We start from the raw sequence: 23192 nt of genomic DNA on the forward strand, positions 1-23192 counted from the left end.
TCGCATGATCCAACACTTTCTTGCTGACCGTGGTGTAGAGCATATGGAGTGGCCTGCCATGTCCCCGGATATGAATCCGATAGAGAACTTGTGGGCAGAATTAACGCATCAAATCGACCACCTGGACCAGCAGCCGACTTCTGTGCGTGAATTGCAGCAGGCGATTGTCACTGCATGGCAAGCGATTCCTGTCCAAACCTTGGCAAATCTCGTGAACAGCATGCCTCAACATGTACGTGCTCTCCTGAATGCTCGTGGGGGTTACACGAAGTACTGAACTGTAATTTTACTGTCCGTAATCCCAGTCGTAATTTAACTTTTGTTTTTGTTAAAAAAAAATTTTGGCTAATGTGCAAAATAAAGAGATACTTCTGGAAAACGCACAGAAGTTTAACACAGTACTGTCTGTGAATTGAGTTCGATATCAGTTTACATCACTTTCAAGGATCAATTTATTTGCTTCGAAATGTCAAATGTGTTTTTTGTTTCTTTTAAAGGTCACATTAACAAAATCTAGAATAATTTCAACATAACTCCAATGAACTTTTGGTTCTAAGTCATCTTGAAAAGTAAGTTCACCCCCACAAAAAAATATTCCATATTAAATGCCAAGTCTGTGTGTGTATATATATATATATATATATATACACACACACACACGCGGTACATGCATACATACATATGTATGTATATATCAACTATCAATGGGAGTAAGACGATCCATCCGAGGCACATACTTTATTCACAATAATGATCACACTAATAACCAGTGCTGTTTTAGCCTCATCAAAATTGACAATTATACAAAGTACATTGTCCTCCTACTACTCCACAAGCAGAAACATCACTTTATTGTGTAACTATACCACTGTAAAGATGCTTTTGAGAATGCAATTTTATCTAGAAAACTGCCATCTTGATGCCGTGCAGACAGGACATGGAATCTCATCCTTCTCTAAAAGAGTTAAGAACACATGTTATCTCCTCATGCATTTCATTTTGCGTGTTTATATGATGCTCTCGTTAAAAGCCTATTCTTGCCTCCTCATTCGCGAGCTGCTGAGTAAACAGTGCTGCTCATATCTGATTGTCCTGCTGCATCGTTGCCTATGAGACTTTGTAAATGATTCGGGAAGCAATTCTGTTGGAATTACAGCAGCAATTTCACTACCACTCACACAAAGAGTATTTTTAGAAGCTACTAATGGCATTTGGCATACAATTCATACATGGATCGGAATCTGAAAGAAATTGAAAAGAAAAAAAGAAAACTACATTAACAACGTAGTTATAGTTTTATTGAGTCCCCTGCGGGCTCCAGGCAAATTTCCACTTTATCTGCTGCAATGACGTGATGAAGCGGAGAGGTTTTAATATCGTGTTGTCGGTAGTTGTACAAACTCAGTAGACAAAAGTTTCTTCTTCTTTTATACATTTTAAAAGGATAGAGCACTGCAGATTCAGAATGGATTGTACATGGGACAAGCTAAAAGGAAATTCCAATGGCAAATGCACATTCGGCTACCAGTAGGTTAGAATTGTGTCTTGCTGAAGTTTCAGTAAAGCTCTTGAAATTATGGAATCATTGGAATTGAAAGTGAGTGAATCATTGGAAAAATATTTAAGGCACTTTATATTTACTATACTAGCGAGGGTACCCACCCTACGGGGGGGGGGCTTCAATTGGGAGGCCCAAATGAAAAGGCCAAATATCGGAAATTGAAGGCTTTTTTATTTTAAACTCCTTCATTCCTCTTTTCACCTTCACCTTCACTCCTTCATTCCTCTTTTCTCCCACCTCTGGAACAAACTTCCTCACTCTCTTCAATCCCACTCCTCCCTCCAGGTCTTTAAAACGGCTGTTCACCACCATCTCTTATCTTCCCCAATCCAAAACCTTGATCTTTTCTACCCCCGGTAATTTCACCCCAAATCCACTTTTTTGAAATACCAACTTCTTTCCTGGAAGTCCTTGGTGTCCTTGCGTTTTGTACCGATCCTGCCTCCCCCCAAGCCCTCTCCCTCCAAAAACATCTCCCGATGTCCCTGCTCTCAAATGTTGTGTTTGTGTGCTTCCTCCCCTTCTCTCCCCATCTTGTCGACCGCTCCCCTTTTTATATACTTTGTTTACTTGTTTGTTTGATTTGTTTGTTTGATAAATGTTAGCTCTTTCACGAGCCTCGATTCTGTATACACAAAAAAAAACAAAAAAAAAAACGATTTATATAAACTTCCGTTAAATCAAATCACACGCAAATCATCAAAATCTAAACAGTATTTGTAGAATTTCAATAAAAGCCACATCACAGTTCATATCGGTAAATATTATTCCATCGTGTTTGGAAAAACTGGAAAATTGGAAAATTGGAAAAACAATATAGCCTATTTTACTCCAGGGGATCCCAGGATTACCCACCCAAAATTTCGTTGCGATCGGTTCAGCCGTTTTTGCGGTACCTGGGAAGACAGACAGACATTTGGTGAATTATAGTAAGATATACACAGGGAAATACGTGGGGCAGAGGGGGCTTTAGCATATGAGGGAGGGAAGGAGGTAGCTTGACCACCAATGCATCATGATGAATTTAAAGCCTTGTCCTATTATTTCCATATATTTATGATTTATTTATTTTTAATTTCTTAACTAAATAAATTTACTACCTTACTTGGAAGTGGAGATGTTGGTAAGGGTTGAGGGTAAGAGGAAGCAAGGAATGCCATAAATAACATGACAAGGAGATTTATATGATACAACATTAATACAGGAAGCATCTAAGGGAAAAAGCCATACATAAGAAGAGGGAAAAAAATCAAATTTCAATAGATATTGAAAAAAATCAATAAACGGTTAAATGTCCTCAAGCCTCACCTAATACAAAGCACATCTCCCCAATGTATGTCCAACTCGAAACACCCGCTCCATATAGGAGTGGGTGGGGGGGGGGGGGGTCATTCATACATGTATACATACAATGTTTTCCAAATTACCCTCAGGCATGTATTAAACATTGCCAGTGAAAGTAAGGAATGGGGTTATGCATTGGATAAAGGCCACAATTGGGCCGTAAATTTGTCAGGAGGAATATTGCACATCACACTTTTTTTTCTTTCTTTTTTTGTATACAAGATCGAGGCTCGTGCAAGAGGTAACATTAATGCCAAAAAAAAAAAAAAAAAAAAAACTGACAAATAAGATGAAATAAAGGGAACGGGGGACAAGATGGGGGAGAGGGGGGCGCACACAAGTACAACAGCAGAGAACAGAGACATCGGGAGATCTGTGGGAGGCAGAGGGCTTGGGGGGAGGAGGCACGGGAAAGGTAAAAAAAACACATGGACACTGCTGGGACTTCCAGGAAAGAAGTCGGTATTTCAGATAAGTGGATCTGGGGTGAATTAACAGGGGTAGAAGAGATAAAGGTTTTGGATGGGGGAAGATAAGAGATGGTGGTGGACAACTGTTTTAAAGACCTGGAGGGATGAGCGGGATTGAAGAGAGTGAGGGAATTTGTTCCAGAGGCGGGAAAAAAGAGGAATGAAAGAGTGAAGGTGAGCAGAGAGTTTTCACCAGAAGAGGGTTTCTGGCAGATCTTGTGCGACCTGTAGGAATATTTGGGGGCAGAGCACAGACAGAGCTGGGGGAGCAAGGCCGGATAGGAGTCGGTAGAAGGCAGAAAGACCACCAACCTGCCAAGACACTGCCTTGGGGCACTCCAGCCTTGACAGGGAGAGGAGATGAGAGGATTGGAGTGAGGAGCTCCACACTGAATATGGGAGTGGAGGATGTCAGTGATCCATGAGAGGTGGTGGCCTTGAATGCCATAAGCAGAGTTTGTAGACCAAGGTGGAGCAGCAGACTATATCAAATGCTGGACATATATCCAGATTGAGTTACGGCCATGATCTCATGATCCGGTCTTGTTCCTAATCTTCATCTATTATCTTTCCGATTCGCTGGAAAATCCTGCACATCTCTTTCCTGATGCTTTCACCCTCTGCCATATAATTTATCATCCCTCATACAGGCACGCAGCACCCTCTTCCCTCTCTACAGACCTTGATGGAATCAGCAGCCGGTCCAACAATTGGAATATGTCTTTCAACCTCAACAAATCCTACACACTCATCCTGTCTCTCCAAAAAGGACAATATGCAAACCGTCCGATCTACTTCCTCAACAAACCACTTGAAGAGTGCACAAGTCACTAAAACCATTGGGCCTTCCCATCAGCCATGATCTTTCTTGGACAGACCATATTCCAAGATGGCTCCAAAACCAGCTGCCAGCTGGGCATCCTTCATCACATGATGCAAGGTCTTTCCTTGGTCAATTTGAACTTTTGACAACCAACAAGGCCTTCATTTCCAGCTTCATGGAGTATTGCTCTCCCATTTTGGACTGGCCCCCATGCCTCACACCTTGCCCTCATTAATGCTGTGTAAAGCAAGGCCCTCAAAATCGTTGGAACTCCAATGACAATACAGAATCTCTCGACCTGTTACTTTCACATTGGTGCTAACAGACACAAAGCTAACAGACAGGTTGGTGGCCTCTCTGTATTCTACCAGCTCCTTTTTGTTCTCGAACCCTATGCTCTCGATTGGCTCTGTCCCTTCCGCATTTCTGCAGGGTGCACATGGTCTGCCAGTAACCCTCGTCATGTTAAGCTCCCAAAATTCAGGCTCACTGCATTCTCGCCTCCACTCATTTGTTCGAACTTCCCAAGTCTGTTCAGTCCCATGCTTACCTCCAGGGCGTCAGGACAGCTGCTCGCCACGACCTCTCCCATTCATCTCAAGATCTCCTCCACCCCAAATGACCCCATTCCAAAGCGGTCCCTTTTTCAGGTTATTGTGATTTTCCCCCTCTCCCTCATCTCTTTTTGTTTGTTGGTTGGTGTTTGCTTTGTTCTTTTTCTGTTTCATTCCCACTTTCCCCTTCCTCTTCTTGCCATGTTTCATTCAGCTCAAGTGCCGCTTGTTCACTCCCCATGTGTCCTTCTCTGCCTACGTGTGATCACTCTCACCTCTACTCTGCTGTTGGTGTTTTCCCCTTTTCCATTTTGTTTCCTTCCCTTCTGCTCTAGCTCTTCCATGAACCTCAATCATGTTTACAAAAAAATAGTTTTTTTATCGTTTGCAGCCACAAATTGCCCGAACCCAACCACCCCAATAACCTCAAGCCGAAGATCAAATCAGCAACAAAAAACTTACTCAGTGGTATGATTATTATTGTATGTATTTGCGTAAAGTTTAAACATGTTCGGCATTGCAAATGATAAATTGTCTGTTTACAATGCGATTTTGTCAGATCGATAGCTTCTTGCCAGAATGCCAGGACGTGAAACCCCTCTCCCGACCCCACCCGTGGGTTTAATCCCGCAACTGAAGAGGTTTTTAGGTTCTTTTTCATGCTTAAACAATGGCAGAGGATGTGCCCACATTTCATGTGAAAAGCATGGTATGTGGCAGCCATGAAGTAAAGATACATGGTGAATGTGCGTTCCTGTACTCACATCTTTCTTACTAATGGTAAAACTGAAGGATTAAGAACAGCAATTGCATTACAACAGTTAAAACCCGATACAATCGGTAGACAAATCTGGGTCGTTACCGAACAATAGGTAATGCGAGCTTTGTTTTACCTACAAGCAAACTTGATGTGATCGTCCTATCATGCCACAAGGACCAAACTTACCACTGGCTAAACAAAGGGCTGTGCCTCTCCAAATGCTTTTAGACTCGGTGTAAGCACCACCCTGTAATTACCACACCAAGCCTGTCTGCACGAGAGCTGGTCTGCTTTACTAGGCCCGGCAGAGCGGCGCCACATCGCCAGAACGTCTCGATGCAAGATGGGCTCTCAGCAGAGCATGTTAGTGGGTGAGGAAATGTAGCGAGGAGAGGGAGGAAGGGATTTGAATGGGAGGGAGGAGTGAAGAATCGGGTTCCTGAAAGGAGGTAAACATCAGGAAGGCCCATCGTAGTAAAAGCCATTCCCTGATAGCGCTGTCCACGACGCTGGCATGAGGGCCTGTGCCAATCTGGCATGAGGGCCTGTGCCGATCTGGCATGAGGGCCTGTGCCAATCTGGCATGAGGGCCTGTGCCAATCTGGCATGAGGGCCTGTGCCAATCTGGTTTTCAACCTTATACAACAAAGCAGCGTTGAAGTACTCTGAGCGGTTATGGTCCTCCATTGTAGAGCGTTACAGAAATCCACAGTGGTTTGAATCTCGTGCAATACAAATCCAACATTGCAGGATGGCATTGACCACATCCATCAAATGAGTGACCTCAAAACTCCAACGTATAACCACAACTACCCACACAAAGCTCTTTGAAGCGCGCAGCGCATTCGCCCATAAATCCTTGCTCAGCCATTGGTTTGACATATTCATTAGCACAGCATTTTTGGAGCCGATAAGAAAAAAAGGAAAAGAAACTAAAGGGAGAAAATAAACATTCTAATTTCACTATATCCATGGTACCGTACTCAACTTGATAAAATAATTGGTAATGGTGAAGTGAATTACAAGTACACTTATATTTTTTGTGAAAAAGGATAAGCCTTAGGCCCAACATTTCAGCAACCGAGTCGCCTTCATTGGGGAATTGGAGTGGCTGAATATCTACAGATTTCGATTTATTTAAATTGGTCAGCAACACACACTTATCAAAACCCAACCATGCATTTATCTAGCAGATAACACTCAGGGTAATGGCGGTCCATAATTGAATAATTGAAGAAAACTATGCACAAATGGAAAACAAACAGTGTTAAATGTAGCATTAAACAGTAATTTGGGTTAAATGCTTTTCCCCAAGGTACCACGTTAAGAGACACACACACACACACACACACACACACACACACACACACACACACACACACACACACACACACACACACACACACACACACACACACACACACACACACACACACACACACACACACACACCAACCATTATGATTGGTGTAAACCACGACTAAACAGCAACTCAGGTACAGTCATTTATCTATATATCTACATATCTGGGCAGTGTCTGTTGTCACTGAACTACTCCCTGAAACGTTTGTTTCCGTGGTTGTGAAGTGTTTTTAATAACGTGGTGGTGGTTTTGAATCACGTGGTGGTGAGGTATTTTGAATTTGAATTACGTGATGCTGAGGTGTTTTTAATGATGTGGTGGTGATGTGTTTTTAATGATGTGGTGGTGAGGTGTTTTGAATTACTTAGTGGTGAGGTGTTTTCAATGATGTGGTGGTGAGGTGTTTTGAATTAGTTGATGAGGTGTTTTTAATTACTTGGTGGTGATGTGTTTTTAATGATATGGTGGTGAGGTGTTTTGAATTACTTAGTGGTGAGGTGTTTTCAATGATGTGGTGGTGAGGTGTTTTGAATTATGTGCTGGTAAGGCGTTTTGAATTACGTGGTGGTGAGGTGTTTTGAATTACATGGGGCTGAGTTGTTTTGGATTAGGTGGTGGTGAGGTGTTTTAAATTTATTGGAGGTGAGGTGTTTTGGATTACGTGGTGGTGACATGTTTTAAATTTGGTGGGGGTGAGGTGTTTTCAATTACTTGGTGGTGAGGTGTTTTAAATTACGTGGTGGTGAGATGTTTTAAATTACGTGGTGGTGAGATGTTTTAAATTACGTGGTGGTGAGGTGTAATCGTCCCAAACTTCTAATCTGCATCTACCCCTCCCGCATGTTAGTGCTGAGGGGTTCTTATTTGAATTTTACACATTTTTTCAACCTAAATTGTTTATAAAAATGTAATATCACAAACACTACAAATAAATTTGTGCAAAATAATTGTTTGTATTATGATTGGTGTAAATCATGACAACACAGCAACTCAGGTACAGTCATTATCCTCAGCTAAAATAAGCCTGTGTCTCAGTAACAAGCTAGTATATATATGTATGTATGTATATATATATATATATATATACTGTATATATATATATATATATATATATATATATATATATATATATATGTATATATATATATATATATATATATATATATATATATATATATATATATACATATATATATATATACCACCGTATATCTATCACAGGCACCGATCTCATATAGCGTGATGCGTTTTACCTGACAAAGTTAAATAAAAATAGTCCCCCTTTCGCTCCGCGGTGCGACGGGGGACAAAAAAAACTAACCCCAGAATGAGAATCACAGCCTTGCTTAAAAAATGCATATATACACTTCGTTATAAAATCACAAGATATGGGACATTTTGTCAGATTTCACTCCAGATTTGGACATTATTTAGCCGACAGCATCCAATCCTCATATCCAAATCCAGATTTTGATGATATGCTTCACTTATGTAATGATATAGCCGAAGTCAGTAAGTCAGCTTGAGTAAGCCGAAACAAAATGGCTGCTCAATAATCCAGAGAGGTGCATTGGGATGACCAAGATTGCGGGCCGCCATATTGGTAAGCCACCACATCGGGTTTTTTCTTTTGAGCACCTCGTTAATCATCTTCAAAAAGGGTGTTATAACATATCCAAACACCCAGTTTTCATCCCTGCAACCTGTTGGAGGTCCAGGTGTATAAATGCAAAGTTTGGGGTTGCTAGGTTTCATGGTTTTGGAGTTATGGAGGAGACAGACAGATGGACACTGCCTTTTATTACTATGATGTGTGTGTATATATATATATATACAAAGGTGGGCGGTCCGCTTCGAAAGTCCGCTTATCCGCTTATCCGCTGCAGCGGACTAACGTTTTCGAAGCGGATAAGCGAATCGGAACAACCCCCGGAAACCGAAGCGGATAAGCGTAAGCGGACTACCGAAAAATTAAAGCGCATTGCGATTCGCCAAATCAGCTGTTAGCCTGAGCCATTACTCTAGAATTGTGAATATTTATTTAAGTGAATAATAAGTGAAACCCTAACAACTCGGCTCTCGCCCAATCTCTTCCCGCTCGAGTTCCGTGATGCTTGGGTAACTCTATTTCTCAGGCATAACACGCCGCTCCCGAGCTCTGCCTCGGTCGAGCGCGTGTTCAGCTACGGGTCGGACATCCTTAGGCCTAAGAGGTCGGCCCTGGCTGCACCGAACTTCGAGGCCCTCGTCTTCATGAAGGGCAACCTCCAAATCCTCAAGAAGGCCCACGAGGTGGAGGAGGAAGACGAGGACTAGTCAACAGACTGCTAGTCTGTTGACTAGTAGACTCTCTTGTCAAAGAAAGGACGGGCAAATTGATTTTTCTTTAATGTAACTTGCATATATTAAAATTATATTTAAATTAACTGTAGAGTAGAGTAGAGTCGAGTGGAAAACTTTATTTCAATAAATTTTGAATAAATTTTATTTAAATAAAAATGTATATTTTTGATCTTAAAAGCTTTGTTTGTCTTTGTAGTAGTTAGAAATGGCTATTTAGGCTTAAAAAGCATTAAATTCCCTTTAGAAACGTCAAAAATCGCTTTAAAAACGTCGAAGCGCTTTTAAAAAATCGAATCGAAGCGGATAAGCGGTAAGCGGGTTAAGATTTTCGGCCGCTGAAGCGGATAAGCGAATCGGACTACACGGGCTGGCGGAGCGGATAAGCGGTAAGCGGACTTAAAATTTTCCGAATCGCGCCCACCTTTATATATATATATATATATATATATATATATATATATATATATATATATATATATATATATATATATATATGTGTATATATATATATATATAACCGAATGGTAGCTAAGCTCTTAGATCCCACTGGACCTCTTCGACCCTAGTAATCAACTCAAACCGACAAGTAATTATAATGCAAAAATACCGGATTTAATGAACGAAATGAACGGTAACAAAAAATAAATAGCACCGCAAAGCGGGCGTAACCCCTCATCCCGTGCATGGTGGAAACCAATTTCAAGATGGCTGCCGTGGCGGCCATATTGAAATTGCAGCGCACCCATTTTCGAAAGGAACCTTCCTCAACTCAACCCTAACAAACACTGCAAAAATGGATTTAATCGGACAAACCGTTCTCCTTGAAATTGACGGAAACCAAAAGTTTATGGACGCCCGGACGACAATACCCCTTAGCCCAATTTGGGCTGAGGGGTGAAAATGCACAGTGAAACTAAAATTCCTAAATGGAGCGCCCTCAAACAGACTCGTATACAACACAAGGCTATGATAAAATAAATGTGAAAAAGCGTAGTGTTTGTGAGGTGCGTTTGCCAGCACTCCGCCTGGCGTCCGTGACCGTCTGGGGCCGTCGGAGGTCCTGCGTCCCTGCACGGAAAAACACATGCCCTGGTGCGAAGTCTGTGCACGGGAAAATGTCTTGGCACGCAGTTAGTGCATGGGAAAATGTCTCGGCGCGGAGTTAGGTCCTCCAGCTGCCGAGCGCGAAGTGAGCAGGCCACGCCCTTCCACTCGCTGTCTGCTCCACACAGCACCGCGGTCTCTCAGCACGGACAGCCACCGCACCATCAGCACCAACGAGCCAGGGAAAGGAAAATGCGGCCGCACGAACCGATCACCCGGACCAAAAAAGGCAAATGTCCGACTGCACGACACCAATGTCCCTGTCCCAACGCAAGAGCAGGAAAATGCGACAATGAGATCCAGAACCAAGAAGAAGACGAACTGTGACCCCTTTTCTTCAGCTCGGGACCCAAAGAGGCAGAAAATGCCAGGACCACTGGTCAGGACAACCATAGAGCGATGAGATGGCACTCGCTGATAGGAGCGTGCGCGGACGTCATCGAATGACATAAGAGCCAGGGGAACAAAAGACTGTGTGGTGTAAATGAAGAAGATGAAGAAGAAGAGAGCCTTTGCAGGCGTGGGGCATATTGGATGCCTATTTACGAGCAAGCGCTCGGTCTGTGAGGGGGTCATTATCTTGAAGCTCTTACTTGTATGGATCCCAATGGACGTCTTCGACCATGGTAATCAACTCAAACCGACAAGTAATTATAATGCAAAAATACCGGATTTAATGAAAGAAATGCCGGTAACAAAAAAGAAATGCACAGTAAAACTAGAATTCCTGAATGGAGCGTCCCCATACAGACCCGAATACAACACAAGGAAATGATGAAATAAATGTGAAAATAAAGCGTAGTGTTTATGAGGTGCGTTTGCCTACACTCCGCCTGGCATCCTTGACCGTCCGGGGCCATCGTAGGTCCCGCATCCCTGTGCAGAAAAACACACGCCCTGGCGCGAAGTCCGTGCATGGGAAAATGTCTCGGCACGCAGTTCGTGCACGGGAAAATGTCTTGGCATGCAGTTAGTTCCTCCAGCCGCCGAGCACGAAGCGAGCAGGCCGCGCCCATCCACTTGCCGTCTGTTCCACACAGCACCGTGGTCTCTCAGCACAGACAGCCGCCACACCATCAGTACAAACAAGCCAGGGAAAGGAAAATGCGGCCGCTCGAACTGATTGCCCGGACCAAAGAACGCAAATTTCTGACTGTACGACACCAATGTCCCTGTCCCAATGCAAGAGCAGGAAAATGTGGCTGTTCGCAATGAAATCCAGAACCAAGAAGAAGACGACTGTGACCACTTTTCATCAGCTCAGGACCCAAAGAGGCAGAAAATGCTGGGACACAGTCTTTTGTTCCCCGGGAGCCTTTTTTTTTTTTTTTTTTTTTTGTATACAGAGTCGAGGCTCGTGAAAGAGCAAACATTTATCAAACAAACAAATCAAACAAACAAGTAAACAAAGTATATAAAAATGGGAGCGGTCGACAAGATGGGGAGAGAAGGGGAGGAAGCACACAAACACATTTGAGGGCAGGGACATCGGGAGATGTGTGGGAGGCAGAGGGCCTGGGGGGAGGCAGGATAGGTATAAAACGCAAGGACACCAAGGACTTCCAGGAAAGAGAGACAAAAGTCACCTCAAAAAAGTGGATTTGGGGTGAAATTAGCGGGGGTAGAAAAGATCAAGGTTTTGGATTGGGGAAGATAAGAGATGGTGGTGAACAGCCGTTTTAAAGACCTGGAGGGAGGAGTGGGATTGAAGAGAGTGAGGGAGTTTGTTCCAGAGGCGGGAGAAAAGAGGAATGAAGGAGTGAAGGTGAGCACAGAGTCTTGATTTTGGCAGTTTAACCATAAGAGGGTTGCAGGCAGATCTTGTGCGACCTGCAGGAATATTTGGGGGACAGAGCCCAGAGAGAGCTGGGGGAGCAAGGCCGGAGAGGAGTCGGTAGAAGACGGAAAGACCACCAACCTGCCTGCGGTGAGTAAGTGAAAGGCCCTCGGAGATAGCATCATCGCGGGAGATTCCAGTGATTCTGAACGCTTTGGTTTCAACAGCGTGAAGACGAGCTAGGTGTGAGGCAGGAGCACCAGCCCAGAGGGGAGAGCAGTATTCCATTGAGCTGCGGATGAAAGCCTTGTATGTGGTGAGGAGCTCAGGTGTGCCAAGGAAGGACTTCGCACGACGGAGGATGCCCAGTCGGCGACTGGCTTTGGAGGCCAGCTTGGAAATGTGGTTTTCCCAAGAAAGATCATGGCAGATAGTGAGACCCCAAAAGCCTGAGTGACAGAACTACTTGGAGAGGATTATTCAGAAAGTAGATGGGAGGGTTGTCCAGTCGGTCTTTTCGGAGAGACATCGTAAGAGTGTGAGATTTGTCAGGAATGAAAGACATGTTCCACTTGTTTGCCCAGTCTGTGATTTTGTCCAGGTCTGCAGAGAGTGAGGAGGCTGCAGACTGCCGATCTGAGGGATGAGGAATGGAGCGGCAGAGAGTGGAGTCATCAGCAAAGAGATAGAGAGGATTTTCAAGAGAGCCAGAGAGATCATTGATGAAGACCAGAAAAAGCACAGGGCCCAGAACACTGCCTTGGGGAACTCCAGCCTGAACAGGAAGAGGAGATGAGAGAAACCCATCCAGGGCCACACGTTGACTACGACGAGAGAGGAGGTCCGCCAGCCATGCGTGGAGATTTCCCTGGATACCAAAGGAGGAGGGTTTGGTGAGCAGAGCAGGGTGCCAGACCGTATCGAAGGCACGTGATATGTCGAGGGAGACAGCTCGAATTTCCTGTTTGGCATTGAGGACCTCCATCCATTGTTGAGACAGCAGAAGCAGCATGTCCAGAGTAGAGTGACCTGGTCTGAAACCAAATTGATGATCAGAGATCAAGCCATTGGAGAAGAGGAAAGATTTCATATCCGAAGCAATGATGGATTCCATGACTTTGCTGATAATTGGGAGAAGGCTGATTGGTCTGTAGTTGCTAGGATCTGTTTTTTCACCTTTTTTGTGCAAAGCGGTGATGTTGGCTGATTTCCAAGCAGATGGCAGTTGACCTTGAGCAAAAGAGAGGGTGAAGAGAACAGAGAGAGGGAGTGAAAGAGCGGAAGAACAGGATTTTAGGACCCGTGGGCTGATGCCGTCAGGTCCAGTTGCAGAATCAGAGTCGAGGGTTGACAGAAACTTTTCCACCTTGTCAGAAGGAAAGGACACGGAGTCCAGGAGCAGCTGGGTACGACTGGGTACGGTGGGTACAGAGAGGGATGGGTTTGGGACACAAGATTTAGAGGCAAACACAGAGTTGAGGCATTCAGCTTTTTCACGTGCGGAGTCAGGTGTGTAGCCATTTTAGGTAAGGGAGGGGATGGAGGGGGAACAAACACCAGAAACAGATTTGACCAGACGCCACCAGGATTTGGAAGAGGGAGACAGATAAGAGAGTTCGGTCTTGAGAATGGAGAGATATTGTTTCCTGGCTCTCCTGAGAGTGGACACACTTGTTTTGGGCTTTGTGAAAGGAAATGAGATTTCCTTCCGTTGGATTTGCTTTTCAGGAGACGGAGGCAAGTTGTTTCTGGGCAACAGCCTCACCACAAGATTGCGTGTACCATGGACGGGAGGAAGGGTATGACAACTGAAGACGAGATGGGATAAATCTGTGCATGAGAGAGAGCAATTTACTTTGGAAGAATTACCAGGATGAGTTGATGTCAGAGGTGGTAGAGATGGGAGACCAGTCCAGATGATTGATGGCTGCTTGAAGACCGTGCCAGTTGGCCTGAGTGAAATGCCAGACTCGTCGACGCTGAGGAGGCTCCCTGAGAATGGTCAGAGAGATGTCCACTTTAACAAGCACATGATCAGATGAGCCGATTGGAGCAGAAGAAGAGCAGCAGACATTTTCAGGGAAGTTAGTCATAACCAAGTCCAGAAGAGAACATGCTCCGTTGACTGAGATCCGGGTCGGGAAATTGACAGATTGTGTCAGTCCCAGTGAGTCGCAGAAGTCCTTTGCTGAGGAGCCATGGCTGGTGAGAGAGGTACCCACACCCAGCCAACTGGCATGGTGACAATTGAAATCACCACATATGAGGAAGAGAGAGTTAGGATGAGTAGACAGAAGTTGGTCCATATTATCAGACAGCGAGATGTAGATGGAGTCATCACTGTTTGGTGGATGGTACAACACACATATGAACAAGAGGTGGGAACGAAGGGGAAGCCGTAGCCAGAGGTATTCCTGGGGGTGAGGTGGAGAGAGTGCAGTGCAGGGCAAGTGAGGAAGAGAGTTTTTGATAAAGATAGCAACCCCACCTCCAGGACGAGGCTCAGGTCTATCATACCGGAGGAGGGAGTAACCCGGGAGAGATACTAAGGAATCAGAGATATCATGAAGGAGGAAAGTTTCTGTTAAGCAGATCACGTCTGGTTTGACAGAAGCAACCTGTATGGAGAGATCAGTTGAGTTTGAACGAAGGCCCCGGATGTTTGAGGTCCATACCGTTAATGAAGAGGAAGGGGGAGCATCGGATACAGAACAGGGGGGAGGAGGGGTAGGGTAAGATGTGGAAGAGGTGGAAGAGGTAGGGAGAGCTGTTGAAGGTGTGTCAGAGATTTCAGAATGGCTCGGAGAAAGGGAAGGATGTGCCGGACAAAAGGTTTGATGGTGATTGGGTGAGGCACAATGAGGTGTTATTTGAGGAGGGGGAAGAGCGAGGCAGAAGGTTGGGGGAGATGGAGGTGAGAGTTGGAAGAGGGAAGAAGTGGGGAGGACGCTTTGAGGAGGGGGAGTGAGAGGGGGGAAATTGAGAAGAAATGAGGGTGGGGAGATTTGAAGGGGAGGGGCGAGGGGGGAGTTTAGGAGGGAAGGGACAAGGGGAGGGATTTGAAAGGGATGGGATATTGGGGAGATTTGGAGGGGAGGGGTGAGGGGGGAGTCAAGGAGGGGAGGGGCGAGGGGGAGTCTTGGAGGGGAGGGGTGTGGGGGGAGTTTAGGAGAGAAGGGGAAAGGGGGGAGATTTGAAAGGGATGGGTGATGGGGAGGATTAGGAGGGGAGTGGCAAGGGGGAAGATTTGGAGGGGAGGGTTGATGGGGAAGATTTGGATGGGAGGGATTATGGGGAAGATTTGGAGGGGAGGGGTGAGATTGGATTTTAGAAAGTGTACGATTAATGGGAAACGAACATTTATTGCAAAATGAGTTTCTTGTGACCTTCGAGTCAAAAATACGTTTAAGGACGCTGGAGGGAGGATGGAGTGCAGGAGAGTTTAGGGAATGTAGAAAAGAGGCACTGAAAGAGATGGAATTTTTTTTTGGGATGGATAGATTTGGTGAGCAAGTCAAAAGCAACCTTTTAAAGAAGAAGAAGAAAAAGGTGTTATAATATATGACGGAATACAGAACTTGAGGGGAAAGTTTAAACATTATATTTATAAGGTTAATAACAGTGAACGTTAACAGTGAACAGTAATAACTGTTATTACAGTAACAGTAATAACAGTGAACGTCGTTCGAAGAACGAACGAATGAATAAGAACAAATAAACGAATGAGAACAAAGAATAAGAATAGAGAAGGAAATGTGTTTTTTTTTTTTTGAGTTGATTTTAAACAAGGAAGTAGGCTATGGGGTGAAAAGACTGGGAAAAGCAGAGAACGAAAGTAATTGGAGCACAAAAGACGGACCGCTGAGAGGAAAACAAAGCCTCAAGGTTGTACACTCTACAAGGCCTCAAAAGACACGGCATGATTTAACACGATTTTCTATACAGGTACGAAAGATTTGCACCAAAATCTTCCTCGGGACACACGATACGTACAACACCATAAAATAAATACAGTTATAACGAAAATACAAATGGGAACAATTACTTAACTTCGATTTCGATGGAGAGTGTGGACAGCTGCGGATAAACGAAAACCTCGCCGGCAAGACCGGAAGCGGAAGCCAATCGACATGTCCGCTTACGTCATGTGATGACGTCCGCGCACACTCCTATCAGCGAGTGCTCTCTCATCGATCTATGGCCGTCCTGACCAATGGTTCTTCGGGGCGTGGCCTCACGGCCACTTGCCGGCCTTTGTGATCACCCAGCCGGTCGTATCAGCGGCAGTTGAATGTCCTGGTTCCGGGTACTTTCATTTCGTGTTTATTTTAGGTGTGGGGTGCATGGCGGGTGTGGTGTGTGTTATAACGAACAAAGGAGAAATCACAGAGGCCATTTACATCCAGAGATTCTACCATCAATCCTTAACTAATTAACATAACCCCACCCCTCATCATGGGGACAAAATTACACTCCTCCATGACATCCAGTCTAACGGGTCCATACTTAGGTACTGGGGTTATTTTCTTCATCGCGACATTTGGAGCACACTATCCTATACAATCCTACCTGGCCCTAAGGTAATCCATTGCCTACCCCCTTACAAACTTAACTATATATATATATACAGACTTGGCATTTAATATGGAATTATTTTTTTTCTTGACTTGGGTTTACTTTCTGAACTCAGTATATCAATCTGGTGAGTTTCTTTTACCCTTCGGTGATGTCTTTGTTGAAAGAACCATGTCACTGATTGTCTTTCGCAGCAAGAAGTCAATAACAGGATTATATCACAGGTGGCGTGACAAAATGTAAGGACAGGTACATTTGACGATTGGCTTCACAATCGGGTATATAAGGGTTGTTGCGTTCTGTATTAGTGGAAAACAACTGCTGCACGTCTACAAAAGTTATTGCCGCTTCCTCTGGAGATGGTCCGTCAACTTGACAATGCTGTTTGTCATGGAGTGGTGGCTTTACGAAATTCTGGCATGAAACAGTGTGCTATTGCTCGGCAGTATGGCATCACTCAAGGTCAGGTATCAAAGATCCTGAAACGAAATGCTCAGAGGGGTGTCCCTACTCCAATACCGAGGCCAGGACGTCCACGCAGAACCACAAGGAGAGATGGTCGCCAGCTGCACCGGTTAGTCTGCAATTGCCGTACCAAGTCAGCTAATCAGCTTAGGGCTGAGTGGCAGCAACTGACAAATGTGCCTGTATCCAGAAGGCTAGTCAACCAACTACTGGTTCAAGCAGGCTATCGTGCCAGGCGTCCCCTGAGAAAGCCACGCCTGACCAGACAACACAGCCAGTGCCGATTGCAGTGGGCCAGAGAGCACCGTCAATGGCAGCCAGGACACTGGAATCACGTGACCTTCAGGGACGAGTCTAGATTTCTGGTCTATCGTCAAGATGGCCGCGTCCGAGTGCGCAGACAAGTGCATGAAGCCCACAACGAAGATTGTATAGTGCCAAGAGTCCAAGCTGGACGTGGTGGGGTGACCGTTTGGGCTGCTTTTCATGCAGGGGGCAAAACTGACCTGGTTGTTCTGAATGGAAACCTGAACCAGTTCAAGTACATGGTCATTCTGGAAGAAACATTGCTTCCATTTGCTCGTGCAGCCTTTCGAGGAAACTTTGTCTTCCAAGATGACAATGCACGGCCTCATCGTGCTCGCATGATCCAACACTTTCTTGCTGACCGTGGTGTAGAGCATATGGAGTGGCCTGCCATGTCCCCGGATATGAATCCGATAAAGAACTTGTGGGCAGAATTATCGAGTCAAATCGACAACTTGGACCAGCAGCCGACCTCTGTGCATGAATTGCAGCAGACTATTGTCACTGCATGGCAAGCAATTCCTGTCCAAACCTTGGCAAATCTCGTGAACAGCATGCCTCGGCGTGTACGTGCTCTCCTGAATGCTCGTGGGGGTTACACGAAGTACTGAACTGTAATTTTACTGTCCATAATCCCAGTCATAATTTAGCTTTTGTTTTTGTTGAAAATTTTTTTGGCTAACGTGCAAAATAAAGAGATACTTCTGGAAAACGTACAGAAGTTTAACACAGTACTGTCCATGAATTGAGTTCGATATCAGTTTACATCACTTTCAAGGATCAATTTATTTGCTTTGAAATGTCAAATGTGGTTTTTGTTTCTTTTAAAGGTCACATTTACAAAATCTAGAATAATTTCAACATAATTCCAATGAACTTTTGGTTCTAAGTCATCTTGAAAAGTACGTTCACCCCCACAAAAAAATATTCCATATTAAATGCCAAGTCTGTGTGTATATATATATATATATTTCTCAGTACAAGGATAATTTTGTAAATATCAAAACAATGTTAGGAAAGATTTTTGTATAGATTTGCAGGGAAGTCCTGTCTATAGTATCTATAGTGCCGATTCAGATACTGACACATGTGCACCAAAATCAGCTTTGAACCGAATGGTAATGGAGGCATTCATTACTGTTGCATTGGTGTGTGAAGTACTGGCTGACAATGGGAAGCATTGAGATTTGCAAACATCTGTCAAAGTCACGGTGGCAATTCCATATATTAAGCCAGTAACTCAATCAGGACTTGAGCTAACACACAGTGTGTTCAGAGCTGTGTCGTTTAAATCAAGGTTGTTTGTGACAGCATGAGAATCCCTTTTAGCCAAATTAGAGACGTACAAACCAGGTTCAGGTATTGAATGTACTTTCCTACATTGTACATAAAATACTGACAACATGGCTTTAAAAGTAGTGTACTCTTTTTTGAGCTGTAAAATCTGGGTGTGAGTCCGAGAAAAAATGTGATTTGACTACAAACTGTCACCTTTGGTCTCCACTGACAGGGCATTATGTCAAAGAGTGCGTAATCCTTTCAGAGGAGGTGTTGAGCCAGCTGTTCCAATTGCTAGCAAGTGCCTGTAGATGTTAAAGATCCCACAGCATTTTTGAAAAGAGAAGGCAAGGCCATTGTTTGCAGGCACTTTGGCCAATTTCCTGCCCTGGTTTGCAAGGTTATTTGTCCTTAGTTATCACGATCTGTTCCATCAGAATAAAGTGAATGATGGTAAGAGAGTGGGTCTGTGGCTTATCCTAAAAATCTGAAATTGTATGCACATTATCTCTGAACCACTTGTATTGAAATATTAAATTTATGACATCATAGGTTACATGGTTTGGCAACCATATTTGATTTAACCTAAAACCTTAAAGAAACACCTTCTCCCAAACCACCAAAGTGATTGACATTTTTTGACAACTTTTTATTTTTTGACAAACCACATTGACAACTTTACGTGAGTCGTTCACTCGGCATGGCGATTAAAAGTTGATCACGAAAACATCATCGGTTACATGGCGTGGCAGCCATATTGGATTGAAGGAAAATATTAAATAATTATATCTCAGAAACTGCTCAACCTATTAATGTAAAACTTTACAAATGTCATCTAACACCATTGCTGCATATAGTTTGAAAATGATGACATCATAGATCACATGGTGTGGCGGCCAACTTGGATAGAAAAACGAACCTTATCCGATCAACACAAAACTTCACAAACGTGATGCGCTACTGATACATATGCAGAGTGTACATTTTTGATGTCATATGTCACGTGGTTTGGCAGCCATATTAGCTTGAAGGCCAATATAAAAAATAAAAAAAACGTTCTCCGAAACCGCTTCACCGATCGATGTGAAACCTTTAATGTTTGGTAAAAATGTGAAACTTGAGAACAGCTGAAGGGACTTAAATCAAACTTATTTTTAGGATAGTCAATGAGGGAATCTACCCGCTGTCATGGGCAGGGACTACACAGAGATAGATTGGCGACGGAGTCGCATTGCTCTAGTTACTTCATGCTTCGCACCATTTGCAGTCTGCCAAACAGAGGCTACATACCAGACTTTGTAATCAACGCTGATTGTGTGATAGATATCTAAATGTTGTGACATCATCATCACTGTGCATGGCCTTTCCATACACTGATACGATTTTTTTTTTATATCACGATTATGGCCTTTGCCTACATCTATAATATTGATGATGATGACCACTCCTTTTTGCATTGTGATTATGCAGATGGCTGCCGCCGAGTCTGGGCACAATCCTGGACGGGTTGCCACTCCGACGCAGGATACTCAAATAGCTCATTCATCCCTGTAAGCTGGTACTCATTTTGCCAACGTCTGAAGGATGACAGGCTGAGTCAACCCTCCTGGTGTTAATTCAACGGTTGGCAGGGGCTTGAACTCAGGACCTGAACCATTAAGCAAGCCTGGCTATCTGTAATATGAATTAGAGGCATTATGCTTTCTGGTTGTCCATTTATGTTGTCGTTGTCGTTCTTCCGTATGCAGCACATGGCTGCGGGGTAGCATCATTGGCTGAGGGTGCGGCTGTGCCGCTGATGCAATGACCTCTGCTGGTTATGGCAGCGATTTGGGACTTGGCCATGGTGCCGGTGATAGCTCGCCTACTCCTCGCAAAGGCCACTGTAGGATTTTTAACATCCACCAATGAATGCCGACAGATGGGACGCCGGGTTTTTTTTTGGGGGGGGGGGGGGTTTTATACATGGCCTAAGTCTCGTAATAGAGCTGACACACACAAACACACAAGGACATACTGACGAGACAAACACTTAACACAGCCACTGACCTTTAACATCCATCCGAGGGACCGCACACGCATTGATGATTCACCCTGCATGTGAAACATGAGGATGACAGTTTATAGCTGGGTCAGGATTCAAACCCAAGCTAGACAGCTTGGAGGCGAGTGTGTGTACCTCCAGGACATCTTGCCAGCCACTATTACTACTACCACCACTTCAATTCCACCACCACTGTTACTTAAATACTGTACTTAAAGGGAAAGTGGCAGATCTTATTGATGGTTGATCCCAAGTGTATAATTATATATTAAGTATGGTACAGACACAAACAAAGGCTAATATTCGGAAAGGTCCATGATCAGTAGGGTGCATGTTCAAAATGTCCACATCCACACAAGCTCCACCATCTTAATTGTACATGCATATGCATTGCGGACGTAAAAAAAAAAAAAAAAAAAATGGAAAGAGTCGCATTTAAATCACCAAACAAAAATAAATCAACTTAAGAGAGCAGAATCATCTCATGTTATACAAGAGATTAACAACTAGTCATATTAATCACCGACAAGTTCACTGCCACCCCACTCCCAAATATGCAGCACCATGAAATTAAAACCTACAACTACATGGTGTCATGTGTACAAAATATAGAGGCTCCAAAGAAAGTTTTGAAACATTCATACATAATAGAGGACATGCTCATTAAACGATCGTTGTTGTTTTTAAGAAGTGTAGCATAAATGCTGAGATGAAAGCGAATAAAATAAACAACAGTGCAGAATTATATATCTCGCATTATAAAAGCAATTATTCTAAAACTCGTAACGTTTCATTATGAGGAGCTGCCACACCACCAAATGCTTAAATAACTAGTGTACATCGGCACGAGGCAGAGAACATACCTCCGCCAGGCTGAACAGTTTACGTTTTGTATCCCAATGACAGGCCGGATCTGGATTCGGACCTGAACCAAAATCAAATCAGCTTGGTCTTATCACCTCACCAACTCATCCACCAAATTTTGTCATAATCCATCCACAACTTTTTGAAATATTGTCATATATGTCGTTTTTGGCTCTATCACTCAATGCTGAAAAATCACTTAAATATTTTAAAAATTCTTGTATCCGGATCCGGAATCAGATCTTTACCAAAATCTGATGATTCATCCTTGTCAAACACACAACCTGTCCACCAAATGCCGTCCAAATCTGTCCACAACTTTTTGAGATATCCTATTTACAGACAGTCAAATAGACAAACAGACAGTCAAAAAGACAAACAGACAGTCAAACAGACAGACAATCAAACAGACAGACAACCAAACAGACAGTCAAACAGACAGTCAAACAGACAGTCAGACAAACAGTCAAACAGACAGACAGAGTCAAACAGACAGACAGTCAAACAGACAGACAGTCAAACACGCAGACAGAGAGACAAACAGACAGACAGTCAAACAGACAGACAATCAAACAGACAGACAACCAAACAGACAGTCAAACACACAGTCAAACAGACAGTCAGACAAACAGTCAAACAGACAGACAGACAGAGTCAAACAGACAGAGTCAAACAGACAGACAGTCAAACAGACAGACAGTCAAACACGCAGACAGAGAGACAAACAGACAGTAAAACAGACAGACAGTCAAACAGACAGACAGACAGACAGACAGGATTGAAAACATATCCTCCATCCACCTTGGGTGGCGGACGTAAAAAAAACATCATAAAAAGCGAAAGAAAGTTTTCTAAACAAATGGGATTATTATATCATTATTTATATCAATCCCAATGTGAGCATGTTTTAGAGATTAAATTGTTGTTAAAATGCAGTAAGCTTCTCAAACAAGATCTTAGAAAGAGTGACCACAACAATATTACAACATTCCAAAACACCCAAAAAATGTTTAGCCACCAAACCTAGCCTGGAAAATAAAATAACCTTTTTCAGTTTGTGTTTATTTTTCTAGAGATGCCAATCAATCTCTTTCATGAACTCAAAACATGATGCCGGATCATGTTACAGGCCCTCACAATTCTACTTGCTCAAGCGAGCAAACTAGCTATGACAAAAAAAAACAAAAAACTACCACCACCACAATCACTGCTACTATTAATACCAACTACTACTTACGAAGACTTTTAGTTGACTCAATTAGTTCCACCAGCTTTTGTGGTCGTCTAGGAAACGTTTTTGGCCTTCTTTCACGTACTGGCTAGACAGGCCTGATGCTCGACTGAAGGTGTCAGGAATTTGTAATTTGGCTAAAGTGCTAGTGATAGCGCACGTACTCTTTGCAAATGATACCCACCAACCTATAACATCCACAAACTAGATGGTATTCATAGAATACTTACCCTGCACTGTCAACTTGGTGAGAGTGAACTCTTTTGTTTTTGAAGGTGTTTTTTTCTTTGATCCAATATGGCTGCCAGACCACATGACATAAATTTATAT

The 23192-nt window shown here is 43.6% G+C and overlaps 2 protein-coding genes across 6 annotated transcripts in view; both read right to left on the bottom strand.

Moving 5' to 3' along the window:
• LOC137431746 (growth factor receptor-bound protein 10) overlaps window positions 1-23192 on the bottom strand; it is a 683830-nt gene that overhangs the window by 419231 nt on the left and 241407 nt on the right. The gene's annotated exons all lie outside the window — the stretch shown is intronic.
• LOC137426076 (uncharacterized) overlaps window positions 11145-23192 on the bottom strand; it is a 43194-nt gene continuing 31146 nt past the window's right edge. The window contains exon 5 of the mRNA XM_078781210.1: window positions 11145-11494. Within this exon, the coding sequence (XP_078637336.1) occupies window positions 11145-11494 (350 nt within the window). The remainder of the gene's footprint in view (window positions 11495-23192) is intronic.

The sequence above is a fragment of the Myxine glutinosa genome, chromosome 7 (genome assembly GCF_964187855.1).
Source record: "Myxine glutinosa chromosome 7, kmMyxGlut1.1, whole genome shotgun sequence".
In the NCBI taxonomy this organism is placed as follows: Eukaryota; Metazoa; Chordata; class Myxini; order Myxiniformes; family Myxinidae; genus Myxine; species Myxine glutinosa.